Source organism: Hesperophylax consimilis, unplaced genomic scaffold (assembly GCF_061612785.1).
Source record: "Hesperophylax consimilis isolate HC1 unplaced genomic scaffold, BYU_Hcon_1.0 scaffold_38, whole genome shotgun sequence".
In the NCBI taxonomy this organism is placed as follows: domain Eukaryota; kingdom Metazoa; phylum Arthropoda; class Insecta; order Trichoptera; family Limnephilidae; genus Hesperophylax; species Hesperophylax consimilis.
In genome coordinates this window covers 1,074,987-1,094,488 of record NW_028301268.1, presented here as the reverse complement: position 1 = coordinate 1,094,488, position 19,502 = coordinate 1,074,987, and the positions used below count along the sequence as shown (strand labels likewise).

Below are 19,502 nucleotides of genomic sequence, written 5' to 3'. Positions count from 1 at the left end.
ATCATGCCATGTCTTTCTCGGGCGTCCCCGAATTCTATCATTCACATTTGCGTAATACATCCTTCTTACACCCCTTTCTTCGTTCATTCGCTCTACATGCTCAAACCATCTGAGTGTCCCTTACTTAATCTTATTCAATACGCTTATATCAGCCTTGCATTCTTTGCGGATCTCCCACATTTCTCACACGATCATACATGGTTTACCTATATACCTCAGGGATCTCATGTCTACAGCATTCAGTCTACAGCTTCAACTTAAACAACCACAATCGTGAGATTTACAAGCAAAAATAATTTTAACTCTGAATTTTAAATAAATGACGTCTTGTATTTTGTGTGTTCAGTGTATTTTAGATAAATCGTGTAATGTATTTGTAATTACTGCCAATTTTAGTCAACACTTCAAAATTCCATAATTACTTCAACTTAAGACTGGCTAGAACACTACGCATAGATGAATATTAAGAACCTAATAGGCGTACTGCGTAGTGCATTCAAATATTTGTTTCTTGTAGTAATTATTGTTGAAATGAAGTGTGATTTCCATAATTTGTGCCTAAAGGTGCGGCGGTTCGATAAATAATTCAAGAAATTTATTTTTGTAATGTTTTTATAAGGCTGATTTTAGAAGTTTGCATTTAGAAGTTTTTCTAAAGATATTTCACAAAGTAAAAAAAATTCGAAACCCTGTTAATATTATTTGGATTTTGTAAAGGATTAATTTGACATTGTTATCTAAAAAAATATAGTTGCGATTGTTGCGAGTACAGACACCACTACGGACTACGGTGCGCACATGGCCAGAGAACGGTGTGTTGTGCAATTGACGATCTATTTTACAAATAATCTATGACTTATTTTCACGCCGTGCGGGAGAGTGGTATATTTATGCCGTGCGGCGTCGATATTTTTTCGGATTGTGTCCAAATACGTGCTTTTTATGCCAATAAAACGAGGATTTGTCGTTTGATTTTTATCAATACCTTATAATAGTGTGTGACATGTGTAAAATTTAAATGTGCCCGCCGCGTAAAATTGGAGGTAAAAATGCCCGCTTCCATTTTTGACCCCGTGTCCAGTGCCTTGCACTTTTCCTTGACAGCTGATGATAAAAACCAAAATGATTTACTGGATAATAGGTTAATATCATCGGCGAAGAGTGTTCTCCTAACTAATATAGAATTTGAAGAAACGGGAACTTACCAATCGGACGTGTTGGACGGTCTGAAATCCAAATACATAATTTTAAAGGTGGAGAAAAGACTTAACGAGGACAAGTCTCTAAAGAAGGACCCGAACTCTTCATTCACATCAGGTACAGCAAATTTTAAACGTTTATTTGACCGCCCTTTGTTAATTGCGTCTTTTTATTAGCTCACAACATGTAAATCCCTCCCACCGATATTTGTGGTTATTTTGGCGCCGTTTTATTTCACGTGGAAAAAGATAAACATTTTGTTTTTTACAGAGCGAGACAGTTCTATTTATAAGTGAACAAAGTCTGCTTTTAGTTGCCCTAAAGTAAGACAACACTTTGTGTCGATAACATAACTGTCTATTTTAAAAACAAATCCTAAGACACTGTTTTTAACAACCTTGACATCCACAACTCATTATAATGTTAGTTAGTCTGTAACGGAGAAAACTACAAACCCCGGACTGAGATCGATTCTTCAAGCCGCGTCCAAATACGTGGCAAGCCTCTGCAAGCGTCCACAAGTCCCCAGCGTCTGGTGCCGCGCGTGTGGCTTGGCTTGCGTAGGCTTGCAAGAGCTTGCGAGAGCTTGCCGCCGATCCGATCGAGGTCGGATATTTTGGCCCAAGCGGCAAGCGCTTGCGGCAAACGCTGGCGTGGCATCCACACGTTGGTACAACTTACGGACTAATAAACAAAAATTAGAATATTAAATGAATTATTTGGTACGCTTTCTATGGATTTTAATCATCCACCATCTTCTCTTTCGAATTCTTCGCTTTCTTTCGTTTTGTTTCGCTTTAAAATAGAAATAGGTTAGCGCAAAAATGACAGCTGATAACAGCTGCTTCGACGTCCGCCATCTTTGGGCGCTGCGAATAGTGCAAATGTACTGGCGCGCTTGCAAGTGTGGGGTCGCCAGCCATTCGCTTGCCAGAGCTTGCCTGAGCTTGCGACAAGCAGCTTGTCGCAAGGATCTGGGGCCTTAGCATGAGAATCGATCGAACTTAACGATATCGGATTGCTAAGCGTATCTACCGACCATTTTATAACGACTTCCCTAGCATGAGAATGCTATTGATAACTCTAACGACATCGATAAGGCAATAAATACAAATCGATATACGCTGGCAATACTGGGACGGAATTGTCTATGAATTGAATAGACGTCAAACGTCAGATTTCAAGCGTGACCATTTTAACCGCCGTGTTTGTTTTAATATTTTACGATGTCGCAAGCAATGGTAGCTGGGTAAGTTATTTATTTATCTTTTTATGTGAAAGAATTTCCATTATTATCAAAGAGATATACTTACATTCTATTGTGTCAAAATTTTGAAGTTATTTTTACTAATATTTCAATCATACGCAGTATTTTAAGATATTCAAAATGCTGATATTATGATTTCAGGAAGAGAGTAAGGTCGACGACCAGTCAAATGGATTTGCTAACCAGCTATATGGCTGACCATTCGGAGTTCGCGGCTGGAAGGTTTGTGGGACCTCAGGGTTCCCAAAAAAATAAGGAGATGTGGCGGAATTTGGCGGAACAACTGGCAGAATTGGGTCCTGCTAAGTCAGCCGAGCAGTGGAAAACAGTGAGTATTTGTACCTACCTATACAAACTGGTTGCAGCAAACTTTGCTGACCTTCTAATATAATCTATCATCGAGACACTTGATATAAGACCGTAAATCACTTTTAACCTGACATTATTTTTACATTTTACAGACATGGCGTGACTTAAAATGCAAATCGCGCGCCCAAAACGCCGATGCCAAGCGAGCTGCCCTCACGACTGGAAACACTGCCGAGATACCGGTGTTAACTGACCTGACACAGAAGGTCATCAACATCATCGGCAGAGCCAGTTCTGAGGGCAGCGGACTTCCAGAAAGCTGTATAGGAGAGGGACCTGAACTCATAATGCAGGATGTTGAGGTCACTAATGTCTTAAAATGTTAATATAATATATTCTGTCAAAATTTAGTTGATCTTTCATTATCAATGAAAATTATTTGTGTGTTTTACAGTATTCCGATGAAGTTGGAGAAGGGCCCACAGATTTCCAGACGGCGCAGTTAGCTTCCCCTTCTCGCCCGAGCAAGAAGAGGAAGCTAACTGACAAGCCAGATGTGGGGGTTCGGATGGTGATGGCGCAGGAGGCTAGCAACAAATCATCCAAGGAGCTTGTGGGAGCTATTAATAATTTCTCCAATATTTTTAAGGTATTTCCTATTTCTCTTCGAATAACTCCCAAATACAGCGCTACACGTGTAAGTTGCCAGATTAAAATATAAAGAAATAGCGTCAATTCATGTTTAGGCCACCGCCAACTTATAAGTGTGGCACTGTACTTTTAAATTAGAATTAAATCTTAGTAGAACAAAATAAAATGCCCAGCTTTGACTTATTTCATTTATTTATTGTACTATTCCCAATGTACTATTTTTCCATTTTGCGCGGTGGAGTTTTTATTGTTCTGTTTGTTTAGATATTCTTTGTGTTAAAAAAAATTAATAAACATGTAAAATCCAGCTTGGCGAGAAATTCAAAATGAATAAATTAATTTATAATCTTCCTTTTAGTATGTCGACTACCTATTGTTATTTAAATTAAATTAATGAGTTGTTATTTATCATTTCAGAGTTCAATGGATCGATTTGCTGACATTTTTGAGGTATTTCCTGTTCCTTTTTGTAATTATTTGTCAGGGCACCCCGAGACCGGGCAAGATACAGTGTCTACATAGACATGGTGCTTTTCTGGTCTCGTCTCACTGGCACTAATAACTAATTTACTATAGAAGGTAAATTAAGTTAGTAAATTAATGAATTATCATCTCTTGTTTCAGAGATACACGGCAGTGGAACGTGAAAGGGTTTGTTTACTCCAACGACAGTTGGCGAGGTATTTATTTGCTATACATCTATACAGGCTTTTAAAAACATTTAATGTACAAAACTGAACAAATTAAATTAAATATTGCATTATTTAATATGTCACTTGAGAGATTGCGAAGTATGTTCACAAGGGACGGAACACGATTATTAACAATTGTCCTTGGAGAGGCAAGCAGTCCAGCTAGGAGGTACGATGAAAGTAGAATGAATAAGATCTCTAATAAAACATTTCTAATTCTAGACGAACTCAACCATCGAAACAACGGTCAACATCATTTGCCAACTCGCCCAACTATACGTTGCAGTTGGAGTCAGAGGATGAATACGATTAGTACTATTGAAGTTCTTTTTGTGAAATATTGCATGCAGCGCTTTGCATATATGTATATTTGATTAGAAGCATTTCTTCAAACTCTTGCAATGTCTCTGTGAGGCGTGAATTGTTTTTACAATGTAGGTACATACAATACAATGTTTTAAAGTACTATTGAAGTTCTTTTTGTGAAATATTGCATGCAGCGCTTTGCATATATGTATATTTGATTAGAAGCATTTCTTCAAACTCTCGCAATGTCTCTGTGAGGCGTGAATTGTTTTTACAATGTAGGTACATACAATACAATGTTTTAAAGTACTATTGAAGTTCTTTTTGTGAAATATTGCATGCAGCGCTTTGCATATAATATGTATATTTGATTAGAAGCATTTCTTCAAACTCTTGCAATGTCTCTGTGAGGCGTGAATTGTTTTTACAATGTAGGTACATACAATACAATGTTTTGAAGTACTTGTTGTGAAATATTGCATGCAGCGCTTTGCATATATGAATATGTACTTGATTAGTAGCAGTTCTTCAAACTCTTGCAATGTCTCTGTGAGGCGTGAATTGTTTTTACAATGTAGGTACATACAATACAATGTTTTAAAGTACTTTTGAAGTACTTGTTGTGAAATATTGCATGCAGCGCTTTGCATATATGAATATGTACTTGATTAGTAGCAGTTCTTCAAACTCTTGCAATGTCTCTGTGAGGCGTGAATTGTTTTTACAATGTAGGTACATACAATACAATGTTTTAAAGTACTTTTGAAGTACTTGTTGTGAAATATTGCATGCAGCGCTTTGCATATATGAATATGTACTTGATTAGTAGCAGTTCTTCAAACTCTCGCAATGTCTCTGTGAGGCGTGAATTGTTTTTACAGTGTTGGTACATACAATACAATGTTTTAAACTACTATTGAAGTTCTTCAAACTCTCGCAATGTCTCTGTGAGGCGTGAATTGTTTTTACAGTGTTGGTACATACAATACAATGTTTTAAAGTACTATTGAAGTTCTTTTTGAGAAATATTGCATACAGCGCTTTGCATATATGTATACTTGATTAGTAGCAGTTCTTCAAACTCTTGCAATGTCTCTGTGAGGCGTGAATTGTTTTTACAATGTAGGTACATACAATACAATGTTTTAAACTACTATTGAAGTTCTTTTTGAGAAATATTGCATGCAGCGCTTTGCATATATGTATACTTGATTAGTAGCAGTTCTTCAAACTCTTGCAATGTTTCTGTGAGGCGCGAATAGTTTTTACAGTGTCGGTACATACAATACAATGTTTTAAAGTACTATTGAAGTTCTTTTTGTGAAATATTGCATGCAGCGCTTTGCATATATGTATACTTGATTAGTAGCAGTTCTTCAAACTCTTGCAATGTCTCTGTGAGGCGTGAATTGTTTTTACAATGTAGGTACATACGATACAATGTTTGAACATGATGAAGCACTATAAGTCAGTTTCCTTGTTTAATATATTATCATTCGTGGGAGAAGTACTTTCGCACTAGTTCGTCTCTCACTCTGCGGGCTGCAACAACCCTGCTGACATCTTCAGGCTGGTGCAGCAGCTCAACCTCTCTTAACTCTACATTATCATTATAATTGTCTGTTAATCTGAAAATAGAGAACAATTTATTAATATTTTGTACTGTTGCCTTACTTTTTTAAATGCATATAGTTCAACAAGGAAACTGACTTATAGTGCTTCATCATGTTGTATAGTATAGCACAAGTAATAATTATTTGACCAGCAGCATCGGGCTCATAATGGAGAACTCTGTCTTTCCTGAGGCAACGGAATATAGCCTTCCATGCCCCAAATAGGCGTTCTACGGAACATCTCGCCTCACAGTGCGCCTTTGTGTATCTGTATTGGGCACTCCCCTCGACTGCATTCAGTATTGGTGTCATCAGATAAGGCTCGAGTGTATATCCAGAATCGCCTGATTGAAACAAAACACCCATTATAATAGGTACATACAACTACTAAATTATGATTTTTTTGCCTTTTTTTAAAATGAGTTGTTGAAATACATACCTAGCAAGAAATATGTCCCAATTCTCTGATTGTATAGTCTGTTCATTTCAGTTTTGACTAAACTATTATTCCAAATGAATTGGTCATGGACAGTACCCGGGAAGCGTGTGTTGATGCTCAATATTTTCAACGTAGCATCGCAGACCTGTTTATCAAACATAAAAAACCTTCAATAAAATTTGAAAACAACAATCCGGCTGTTTTATTTCTGAAAAAATATTTACCACTTGAACATTCAGCGAATAAAATCCTTTGTGGTTTTTGTACTGCTCCTCGTGTCTGGAAGGGGTGACGATGGCGATGTGGGTGCAATCGATGCATCCCAGAACATGTGGAAAGTTTAATTTTTCCCTAAAACTACTCTCTACTTGCTTGCGGGCTTCATTTGTAGCCGGAAAATGTATCCATCTTCTGTACAGATGTTCTAAAACTGCTTTCATAAACAGTTTTATGCACTTGCTAACGGTAGTTTGCCCTATCGCCAAGAAGTGATCTTGGCCTACTCCACGTTGGTAGCTCCCTGTAGCAAAGAAGCTGATGGGTGCGAGTACCTGTCAACATCATAAATAATACAACTAATTAATAAACTTCACTTTTGATCATTTTAATCACTTTATTGTGAAAAATTATCATCAGCAATCGAAACAAATTTATTTATTTCACGTGGTCGTTCCAGTGGTGGATAGATTTATATTGTGTTTTTGTTTTACTAAGATATCAATAATATTTAATACTCTCACTTTAATGCATACTGGAAGTCCTAATGTATTTTTTGACACTAGAAAAGGAGTTAATTGATCAATGAGATCTCTAGCCATAATGCGAGATATTCGAAACAATTGTCTGAATTCCGTCTCTGCAAGTTCGAACGGATTCAATTGATCGCGTAAACGACGCCTTTCAATCCTACGATCTTCCCTAACCTGCCTCCTTTCATTAAACCAGAAATTTTGCATAATGAACGACATTATTAAAAAAATACGTATATCGACAGCCAACCAAAGTTTTAACTGACACTCAAGACCCCACGTTATATTCGGCGGGCTTTTAGCAACCGTCGGTCGGAAGTTATCCTATCGATACATTCTCATGCTCGCAATTTTAACGATACCGTCGCTACTTTGACCATAGACAAGGAATTTTAACAATCGTCGGTTGTTATATTTTGATCGTGCTAGCAAATGTCGTTAAGTGCTCATTGATGACGTATTTTAACGATATCGTATTGCTATAGGGCTATATCGACTTCTCATGCTAAGGCCCCTGGACGTAGCATCAAGATATCGATCGATGAGAGACATCTTTATTGCTACCCGTGAGCTGCGCAGTAGGCTAGCATTAGGCTACCTTTACACTTTAAGTTTTTTCCTGTAAGTTGCTCACGTAAGCGACTTACGACAAATTTACCAATGTAAACGACACCATAAGTCACTTACCGTAATTTTTACCAAATTACAGAAGTTTTTCTTACGTAAGTTTTTGACAGGTCTAATCGCTCACGCGGGAATTTACGGCTCTCTCACAGCTTATCAAAACAGATTGATAAGTTGAGTCGCTTACCGTGAGTTTTGACGTCACTGTCGGGATGGTAAAACAGAAATCTGCAACATCGACAGTAAGATCCCGTTGCTCCTCGGGACTTGTTTACTTGACATTTGGCATTTCGCTGTTTCACCCATTTCTAGTTCAGTTCACGTATCATAGTTGGTAATTGGTAAAAATGCCCAATAAACGAGCCGACGCGAAGAATTGGAGTAAGGACGAAACAAAGCAGCTGATAGACATTTTTGAAAGTCTTCCTCTGTTATGGGATTACCAAAGGGCAGACTATAAAGATAGGAATGCACGAAGCAATTCTCTTGCGTCAGTTGCAGAAGTGTTTTCAACAACGCCGGAAGAAGTAAATAGAAAATTACATAATTTAAAGGGACAATTTCTGCACGAACTGAGGAAGATAAAATGTAAGAAGAGTGGCAGCGGGTTAGATGATCTGTACACTTCCCCTTGGAGTTACTTCGAAATGTTGAAGTTCCTGGACATAAGCTCCGGTACACACGCAACAGACACATTGGTAAGAACATTTTTATTACATTATTTTAGTGTTTACATATTTATGTTCAAGTTTAATTCTGGGGGTTAATACTAGAAGTGCTCATGTCAGTTTTGGATTTAGGTACCAGAAAGTAGTCTAATAAAAACCTCCCTTAATTTGAATGAATATGTCAGGTGCTCTGTTTTTACGCCAAAAATCGATAAATAATCTTCATCCCTGGGCGATTAAGAAAATTGACACAGGCACTTATAGTAAAGCCCCAGAACTCTACATTGGGAAATATTCTCTGAATTCGTCGTCCACTTGTGGGTAGATGGTATAATAATTATGATATGTTAAAGTTCTTGGACAGGGATATCGGTACAGAAACAACTAACACATTGTATGGACATTTTTATTTATAAAGTTTAGTATACATATTCATGTTCACGGTTAATTATTAATCATTAATGAAGTAGACTGCGGGGAAACGGTGTGATTAGCATCTGTTAGTTATGTAGCGTAGGTTAGACACGTTGGTATTGCCATGCCAATTCTCCCTCAAGAGAAACGAAATATTCGCTAAATTCATCTCGAATTATTTGTCCACTTGCAGGTGGATTATTATTTCCATGCCTTTGTTCTAAAGGAAAAAGGTTTTCACGAGGCATTTCCTCCTCTATCAGTATAACGTGGAGCATTATTGCCAGACATCATAAAATTGTGTAGCACACAGATCGTAGAAACTACTAGTTCTACCTTTTTAGGGGGTAGTTCAATGCGGTTTCGTAAAATTCTGTACCTGCTAGCCATTACACCAAATACACTCTCAACCATAGCCCTGGCCCTTGAAAGACGATAATTGAAAACTCTTTTAGCAATGGGTTGGCTTTTGTATGGGTATGGTTTCATTAAATAATTTGATAACGCAAAGGCATCATCGGCCACCAATACATACGGCATCGGTTTCTGCCTCCCCGCTAGAGGTATGGGAGGAGGAAGTCTGAGTGATCCTTGCTCTAAACCATTAAATAATGCTGTATTACGGAACACACCCCCATCAGAAACACGGCCAATGCAGCCACAATTCATGTAAATAATTTTATATTCTGCGTCCACGACAATCATTAGAACGATACTATATGTTCCTTTATAATTAAAGTACATGCTCCCACTGTTTTCTGGACATTTAATGACTACATGTTTTCCGTCCAGTGCTCCGATACAATGAGGGAAGTGCCATTTTTGTGCGAATCTGTCTGCAACATTATTCCAATGTTCTTCTGTTGACGGCAACTGTAAAAATAATACAAAAATATGTTTTTTTTATTTTTAGCTACAAAATACTGGCGCTGTGAGGGACGTTACGGAGAAGGAGAATATAGAGATGCCTAACAACAGCAACAGTCAACCTCGGCAGACATCGGAGCGGCCAAACCGTGCTGCAAAAAGGAAAAAGGAGGCTGATTTGCTTTACAAATGCAGCAAAATATTGGATGCACCTGCGAATGAAGACCAAGTTTTTGGTGACTTTGTGGCTTCATCGCTAAGAAGTATATCTCACGAACATAACAAAAAAAAATTAAAAATCAATATTCAAAAACTCATCATAGAAACTTTGGAGGATGACTTAAAGACTCCCCTTTCCTCTATATATTTGCCGCAGTCATCACAACTGCCATCGACTTCAAATCAATTATATTTAAGAGGGTAGCAGAGATAACGATTTTGTCGAAATTTACTAAAATAGTTTAAAAATTGGTCAACTGTGTCGCCCTCATCGTATTTTGTAGACAATTCTGCCAAAACGTTACTGAACAAGTGGTTTGTTTATACTATCCGGGCATAAACACCCGAGGTCTCCCGATCGACAACAACGAACATTCCCGATGACAAATTCAAAATAGCGTGTTTTATCTTAGCCGTTTATGTGGTAGCTGGCTTTCAATTTTTCCCTACAATGTGGGAATTTTCCCTTGAGATTCCCTAATGTGTTGATAAACATTATATGAACGGCTTTTTAAAAACTGGCGGATATCCACGATTAAAATAATTTGATTTTATAAGTAAACTATGAGCTTTTTACTGAGTTTAACCACTACTATTTATGCTTATTTTAGTTTCAAAATACATAAATGTCGAAAGAGATCTCCAAGTTTTATGTAAATCTGCATCTTCTCCATATGATATAATTATTAGAGAGGTATCGATTTAATTAACATGTAAACTAAAATTCCCTATAAAATTGTAAGAATTTAGGAAAAAATATTTTTTCCCCAAATATTGGATATATAATTCGATGAAAACACTCGCCAACGGCCGGCTCTCTTGTGACCGAGTAATAAGCTTACGACTGCTGCTATGGTTGTTGGGGCTGTCACAACATTGAAATATAAAACACCGTTGAGAATACATTTATTTAATTAAAAGTTTAGGTTTTTACAGTGAGTAGGCTGTCACAACATTGAAATATAAAACACAGTTGAGAATACATTTATTTAATTAAATGTTTAGGTTTTTACAGTGAGTAGGCTGTCACAACATTGAAATATAAAACACACTTGAGAATACATTTATTTAATTAAAAGTTTAGGTTTTTACAGTGAGTAGGCTGTCACAACATTGAAATATAAAACACAGTTGAGAATACATTTATTTAATTAAAAGTTTTGGTTTTAACAGTGAGTAGGCATATAAAAAACAGTGTTGTTTGCTTTATCTGGTGTTTCTGATGTGGGAAAATTAATTTAAAGGATATGTATATGATATTGGAATATTCCAAATAATAGAACTTTTGTGCTATTCTTTTTTTGCCTAGATCGTAATAGTGAAAAAGTTTGGCGGTAAAATGATTTACGATTTTTTTACAATATTTATATATGTATTTTTATAACGTCCCCATAAACCAATTTTTGGCAGATTGACTAACGGGTCTTTTAAAAAAAAAATCTGATATTAATATTCCATATATTGTACTACATAAATATATAAAATAAAACATAAAAACAACAATAAAACATTGCATAAAGTAGTATTTCAGAACTTAAACCAATAAAAACAATTTTTTTCAGCTAGCATGTCTCCAACAATTATGTTGATTCCGTTTATAATTTCAGTAGCTAAAATATTTAAAGAACTAGAAATCTTGTAATTGAATGTTCTTTATTCACATTTATGTGTATGCTGGATTGCTAAGGTACAAGTGATTTGAGCTCTTTCGTTTATTGAATTAATTCGTGTTATTTCACAAATAGATACACGCATTTTTCATATGAACATAAAACTCAGTTCAGTAGTATATTTACCGTACTTTCCACAGTGAAATGTACTTTCCACAAAAAAAACGATCCTTAAAATGGCTTTAGCCGTGTTTGATGAACTGATGTAAATAGCTAAGTAATTCCCCACTTTACTCAATAAAATAATACCATACGATACGATGCATGAATGTAAGTGAAGCTCTCAAGATATGAAATAAATGGTGTACAGTTATTGTAGGGTTTTCCAATTTCAATAGAAACAACAGTTTTTTTCATAAGGAACATAATACAACATAATTTAAAGAATGTATCAATATAAAAAATATGTGCATGGCGGGCAATTGGAATATAATGTATTTGTTTTGCGCAATGTTACAAAATGGTACATAGTTCAGGTAAAAGACACGAGTAAAAGACATTTATATCTAAGCACAATGAAAATAATTTCAATAAAACGCAAGTTAAGGTTGTAGCAAGCATAAGGAAAATAAAATCAGATAGCCAATAACCTAACAGACGCGTAGTAGCGATTTTCACATATGTTGTTAAGATTGGGACTGTAAAGAAAAAAAAAAGTTTTCGACCTTGGGAGGGTCGAGCTCGACCCGCCATCTTGGATTGAAGGTGCCAAAATTTGGTTTTTTCAAAATAATTATGAAGTGGTTGATTTTACAACCAAATTGTTCAACGCAAACTTAAAGACAACTAAATTACCTACATTTTTTAAAATAAAGTTTTTTTTTGTAAGTCTAATAGGTAACGAGTTACAGCGGTTGAAAAAAGAAAATTTTGACAAAAAATTGTAAAACTCCAGTTTTCTTGATAAATTTTGTACGAACATATTACACAATATCATTTTAACGTATTTCTGCGTTACAATATACTTATATAGCATCATCCGTGTGCTCGATGACGTTGATTTGTTATAGTGGGATCCTAGTCTACAGCTGACTTGGCAACACTGATTGAGTCCTGGTTACAGGACGTTGCCTGGATGCTCATGTCTGCAGATGTTCTTTTCGATGAAACAATGCCAGTTCAAGTTTCACAAGAACGATTTTTAGCCAATGAAAATAACAAAGTCCGTCTGATTTCGATGCTTACAAAGCAATTTATACAGGATGATTTTACAGTTAAGCAGGCTGAAGAAGATGCTGATGAGTTGATTGTCAATACTGCGATTTCCTTGTGTTCATCATATGACGCTGTTTTCATTATTGGTGAAGATGTTGATCTCTTAGTTCTGCTGACAGCATTAGCACCACCCAAAAGTTGTATATATCTTCGCAAACCCGGGAGAGGCAAAACTTTTGAAAGACTATTCCGCGAATAGTGTGAAATACAAAGAGGCGGCTGAGAATATTCTGTTTCTTCATGCTTTTAGCGGCTGCGATACAACATCGTCCTTCTTCAACCAAGGAAAAACAAAATTTTGTTAGATTAAATTAGACTTACAAAAAAAAACTTTCTACAAAAAATGTAGGTAATTTAGTTGTCTTTAAGTTTGCCTTGAACAATTTGGTTGTAAAAACGACCACTTCACAATTATTTTGAAAAAAACAAATTTTGGCACCTTCAATCCAAGATGGCGGGTCGAGCTCGACCCTCCCAAGGTCGAAAACTTTTTTTTTTCTTTAGAGTCCCAATCTTAACAACATATATCAAAATCGCAACTACCTAACCTTTGCAAGGTAAAACTCCCCACTGACTGGACTATTAGGTCTTGATATGGTATTTATTAATAACAGTAGTCTTAATATATTTAAAGTATTTATGTTATAAAGATATTAAAAAAATCATACTTTTTCTTCTTTCTGTTGAGCTGACGGAAAGTTTTGGAATGCCATTTGTTTCCCATATTTATACACTGAAAAAAATTAATAAGCTAATTTTCATTTCTTCAAAAATGGCAAATTCTAAATAAAATTAACAAATATATTCAAAGAATAACTAGGGTTAGATATAATTTAACAATATTTTTCACCTCTAATTAATTTTTCAAGAAAACTTAATTTAACTAAGCAAATCATAAATAATAATAATGGTTATAGACAAAAAATTATTGTCAACACTTAAAACAGTAATATATTTACCTGTTACAAAAAAAATATACATACATATAACTATTGTAACAACCACTACTTATCCAGCGGGGTAAAGTCAATAATAGTCTGTATACTTTTGGATTAAACTGTTTATTCTGCAGTATCACTCACAGTGTTTTCATAATTCAAACTTCTTCCCTTAACCACTCGCCGGAAGTCCATAGATAAGCCAAACATCCCTCTCGAAAAGTCATCATCTTCTTCTTCTCCTTGACGCGCCCCATTCCTGGCCATATGGGTGTTACACTCGTCCATCCTGACTGGTTGTCGTATCCCCACGACTCTCTCTCTCCTTGCCATAGAAGTTCTAGAAGCAAGTAACCATATTACCATTCGCCACCAACGTGACATAAAATATATTGCTCGACACCTGAGTTAAGGTGACATACAATCGCCACCAACGTGACATAAAATATATTGCTCGACACCTGAGTTAAGGTGACATACAATCGCCACCAACGTGACATAGAATATATTGCTCGACACCTGAGTTAAGGTGACATACAATCGCCACCAACGTGACATAAAATATATTAGTATTGCTCGACACCTGAGTTAAGGTGACATACAATCGCCACCAACGTGACATAAAATATTAGTATTGCTCGACACCTGAGTTAAGGTGACATACAATCGACACCAACGTGACATAAATATATTGCTCGACACCTGAGTTAAGGTGACATACAATCGCCACCAACGTGACATAAAATATTAGTATTGCTCGACACCTGAGTTAAGGTGACATACAATCGACACCAACGTGACATAAATATATTGCTCGACACCTGAGTTAAGGTGACATACAATCGCCACCAACGTGACATAAAATATTAGTATTGCTCGACACCTGAGTTAAGGTGACATACAATCGCCACCAACGTGACATAACTGCTACCTACTAGCTTTCCAGTAGATCAATCAGGTCTTGGGTCTCTGTTTCACTGTCGTTGGATTCAGACTCGCTCGGCATGGCTGGGGCGCTCCGATATGGCCTGAGGGAGTCAACCGCAACAACTGCGTTGAAGGTTTTGTATCCTCGCATACCCTTAATACTCCTTATCTTGTATCTATCGTTTTCTAGAACTCTGGTCACTTTGTAAGGACCACCATACAGAGATTTGATTTTTCTGCTCAAGCCTCCCAAGTGTGTTGAGCTGTCTTTCCAGAGTACAAGTTCCCCCTTTGCATATTTTCTGGCTGCCTTTCGCCTCTTGTCGAACGACTTTTCCATCCTTGCAGCTGCCTTCTTCATATTTTCCGTTGCCTTCGTTCTTCTCAGCTCTAATGATTGGACCTCTTGTTGTGCACTATTTGCATTGTCAGCTTCCAGTTCGGGTAGCAAATTTCCCCTGTAAGCGAACATCAGTTGGAAGGGAGAATATCCAGTACTCACATTCACCGTGTTGTTGATTCCCCACAGGATATCTGGAATTTCACCGTCCCAAGTATTTTCGCTGGCTGTTCCTGTCCTTATAGCCTCCAGAATAGTGCGATTAGCACGTTCTACTTGGCCGTTGGCCCTGGGTGTGGCTACAGCGCAGATCACATGTTTTATCTGTTTTTGGTCAACGAATTCTTTAAAATACCTGCTGGTGAATGCAAGTCCTCTATCCGACACAACTCTCACGGGATACCCAACAACACCAAATATCTCCTTGAGAAGTTTAATGCTTTTAATCGATCCCACACTACGAGATGGTTTGGCCACCAAAAACTTTGAAAAAGAGTCAACAGTCATAAGAAGGTATTGATTCCCTTTACTGCTTTTGGGGAACGGCCCCAAATGGTCTATGTGAACAGTGTGACCAGGCTTCAGGGGTTTTTCAATGGGGTGGAGCTTGCCTTCTAAACGTCCATATTGCCCCTTTTTATAAGCGCAGTCAATGCAACCCTCCACATATTTCTTTATGAATCTGGTCATCTTCGGAAACCAGTACTTTTCCTTAATCCTAGATTCACATTTCTTTAGCCCAGGGTGTCCTATCTCATCATGGCATTTGTGCAAAAGATTCCATTTTGCTATTTTAGGCACCACAAGCCTCTCTCCATGCAAAGTCTTTCTGTAAAGTCGCCCATCCTTAAATGTGAAATTGTTGGTAACGTCTCTATTTGGTTGTGCGCTTCTTAGTTGCTTGACTTTGGAACTTATCGACTGATCTTGCAACTGAAGCGATAGGAACCAATCCGCTGAATTTATCATTGACACTTGTACTGGTTGAACGGGATTTCGACTCAAAGCATCCACATGCTGCATTTTAGCACCCGCTCTGTATTCTATTTCCATATCGAAATCTTGAATCGTTAGCCACCATCTTGCAATCCTGGGGATAAGGTCCTTCTTAACTAACGTAGAGCGTACCGCTACGCAATCGGTTACTATTTTAAAATGTATCCCTGTTAGATAAATCTTGAATCTTTTTATGGTTTCTACAACCGCAAGTGTCTCCAGCTCGTAACTGTGATAGAAACACTCTTCCTTGGAAGTTACACGACTAAAATATGCAACAGGTTTCAGTGCCGAATCTTCTTGAACTTGAAGTAAAATTCCTCCTATGCCCAGTTTACTGGCATCTGTGTGTATTTCAGTCTGAGCCTTGCAGTCGTACAGTGCCAGAACCGGGTCTGAAGTAAGTATATCTTTCAAGGAGGCAAGCGAATCACTCTGATCGCGGCCCCATACCCAGGTAGAGTTTTTCTTTGTGAGTTCAGTCAAGGGCCTGGCAATAGTTGCGAAATTTTTGACAAACTTTCGGAAGTAGCTTGCAAGCCCAATAAATTGCCTGATCTCGTGGGCATTTTTTGGTGTGGGAAAATCCGCTACCGCATTGATTTTAAATTTTCCAGGTTTGATGCCATTTTTAGAAATTCGGTGCCCTAAGTAATCTATCTCCGTCTTCAGGAAGAAGCATTTATCCAGGTTGAGTCGAAGGTCGGCTTTATCGAACAATCCCAGTACGGTCTCAAGGAGCACCAAGCCTTCTTCTTCAGTGCGAGAAGGGATCAAAATATCATCCATGAATACCAGTACTTCCTTGTGCCGTAGACTTCCTAAAACTTTATTAATGGTTTTGACGAATGCGGATGGTGCATTAGCAAGTCCATAAGCCATCCGAGTGTACTCGTATTGTCCGTCCGGTGTTACAAAAGCAGTCTTCGAGATCGAATCTTCAGCTATAGGAATTTGGTGATATCCTTGTGCCATATCTAGGCTTGTGAAGAACATGTTCCCCGAAATTCTGTTAATTTGATCTTCGATATTTCCTACTGGGTACCTGTCTTTCATCGTTATTGCATTCAAGGCTCTGTAATCTACGACTAATCTGACGTCTCCTGTCTTTTTTTTCACTAAAATAATGGGACTTGCGTATTCAGATTCAGATTCTCGAATTATTCCGCTTTCCAGGAGGTCGTCAACCTTGTTCCGTACAATTTCTCGCTCTTTAAAAGACAGTCTATAAGGTTTATAATGAACTGGTTGGGCGGTGGTTGTAATTATTTTCATTTCTCCAAATGTGGTTTTACCCAGCTCCTTCGTGGATGTAGCAAAGCAGTGGGACCATTTATGTAAAAGCCCCAACAGGTTTTCCTTATGTACCTCATCTATTTCTCCCATGTGTATGCTCTCCATGGCGAGTGAATTGCATTCTAGGGGTATCCTTTCGCCTTGGAAAGCGCTGTGCTCACCCATTCTTTCCGCCCTAGCGAATAAGCATCCTGCAGTCAACTTGAGCTCTCCCGAGCCCAAGTTTGTTACTTCAATACTAGCGTTGGGACAATCTAGAAGCGATCCTGGGAATGAGTAGGCTTGTTGACCGAGGCAAAACATCCTAGGCTTCACCAATAATCTCCCTTCCTCGGAAGCGATAACTTCTACTCTGCCAGATTTTCCTATTGGTATCATTGTGGTGGTTTTGATTCTCAACGGGAGTTTTCTTGCGGAGTCTTCGGTGATGTTAATTTTTGAAATTGGCCCCAAGCCATTTTCCCTGGCAAACATGGCTCTACCACTTGCCACTGTCATCTCGATGCCATAGGTATTTATTATAGGTTGGCCAATCAAAAAGTCTACATCATTCATGTCGCAGTCTGTGACCAAAGCTGCCGTATCAAACTCAATATTATCAATAACTATGTGTATCTTTATCTGGCCCATTGCTGGAACACATGTCCCTGTGAATCCTTTAATAACATATGATGTGGCTTCCAAGGGAACTTTTATCGCTTCTGCACTTTTGTTGTTGATGATGTTGACTTGACTGCCCGTGTCTATGAATCCGCACAATGAGATTCCATTTACCCTGACATCCTTGAGATAAGTACTGTTCAGCTCAAATGAAGGTGCAATTCTTACCTCCTTTACAGGAATTTGGTTCTCTTTTGAGATACGAGCCCAACAGTTGGCCTCTCGATGTCCAAAGCGCCCACATCTCGAGCATTTCTCTGATGTCTGCTGCTTGAAGCGGCAATCCCTAGCCATGTGGTTCCGTTTGGAGCATATGAAGCACCTGGACTCCTGCTGCCTGGGGTCCTGCTGCCTGGGTTGCCAGCCTCCTGTCTGGGAGGTTCGGGGAACGCCAGCTGATTTTAACGCCGATGTTGATGGCGGTGTTGACGTCGATGTTGGTATCACTGGAGACTGATAGTGCTCCAAGGCTGCCAAAAATCCTGAGTACAATTCGTCTGGTTCGCTGCATTTAAACGCACGAGCATTCGCTTGTAGTTCGCTCGGAAGTCCCTTAATGAGAAGTGACACTGCCGCTTCCGTATCTAAACGGCACCGATTGATCATCGCGAGCTTGGAGTGATAGAAATGAGACATTGTCTCCTGCGGCAACTTCTTTCGCTTCACCAATTCTTCGAGCAGGTCGGCATAATCATGTTGGCGCGGGAAAACTCGCTCGAGTGCCGCCTTCCACTCACACCACTCCAAATCGTAGCGTTCCAAACGATTAAACCATGCTTTCGCTTGGCCGGTCAATCGAGTTTGCATGGTGAAAGACTTTTCATAATCGCTCCATCCGTGGATAAGCCCCAGCTGGTCGATCTTATGAAGCCACGACGATACGTGGCAGTCCTTGTCTTCTGGGTCGAACTGCGGAATTAACTCCGCCATGACACGTAATGGCGGACCTTTGCGGACGCCGTCGTTGTTTGCTTTCTCATCCATTATTTCCTTCAACGTTTCTTTTATCAATTCTCGTGTAGACTTCTTCAGCACGTCTCTCTTTGCCTTGTAGCCTTTGTTGAGGAGGACACCTTTTCCGATTCCCGACATTACGCAAACGAACAATAAAAACGATGGCGACGGACGCGATGTTACGAACTTTGAAAACACTAATTTCAGAATTCACTATACTTCACGGCACATTTATTCCGATCCCACTTCTGAATTGTAACAACCACTACTTATCCAGCGGGGTAAAGTCAATAATAGTCTGTATACTTTTGGATTAAACTGTTTATTCTGCAGTATCACTCACAGTGTTTTCATAATTCAAACTTCTTCCCTTAACCACTCGCCGGAAGTCCATAGATAAGCCAAACATCCCTCTCGAAAAGTCATCATCTTCTTCTTCTCCTTGACGCGCCCCATTCCTGGCCATATGGGTGTTACACTATATTATA

General features: G+C 38.2%; 2 protein-coding genes across 4 annotated transcripts in view; both read left to right on the top strand.

Annotated features, from left to right (window-relative positions):
* The first annotated feature begins 878 nt into the window (after positions 1 to 878).
* LOC149409033 (uncharacterized) overlaps positions 879 to 19,502 on the top strand; it is a 40,825-nt gene continuing 22,201 nt past the window's right edge. Inside the window, exons 1-2 of one of the 3 annotated variants that reach the window (XM_089650223.1) lie at positions 879 to 1,043; positions 1,192 to 1,317. In XM_089650223.1, coding sequence (XP_089506349.1) covers positions 1,019 to 1,043; positions 1,192 to 1,317 — 151 coding nt within the window. In that variant the 5' untranslated portion in view covers positions 879 to 1,018. Of the gene's footprint in view, positions 1,318 to 19,502 lie in introns of all 3 variants that reach the window. The other 2 variants (XM_089650225.1, XM_089650222.1) reach the window with 2 other exon arrangements.
* LOC149409034 (uncharacterized) lies at positions 1,555 to 4,559 on the top strand. Its single transcript, XM_089650232.1, has 7 exons — positions 1,555 to 2,449; positions 2,609 to 2,795; positions 2,929 to 3,138; positions 3,231 to 3,425; positions 3,845 to 3,877; positions 4,052 to 4,107; positions 4,342 to 4,559. Exons 1-7 carry the CDS (start codon positions 2,427 to 2,429, stop codon positions 4,430 to 4,432), a joined length of 795 nt encoding a protein of 264 aa, XP_089506358.1. The 5' UTR covers positions 1,555 to 2,426; the 3' UTR covers positions 4,433 to 4,559.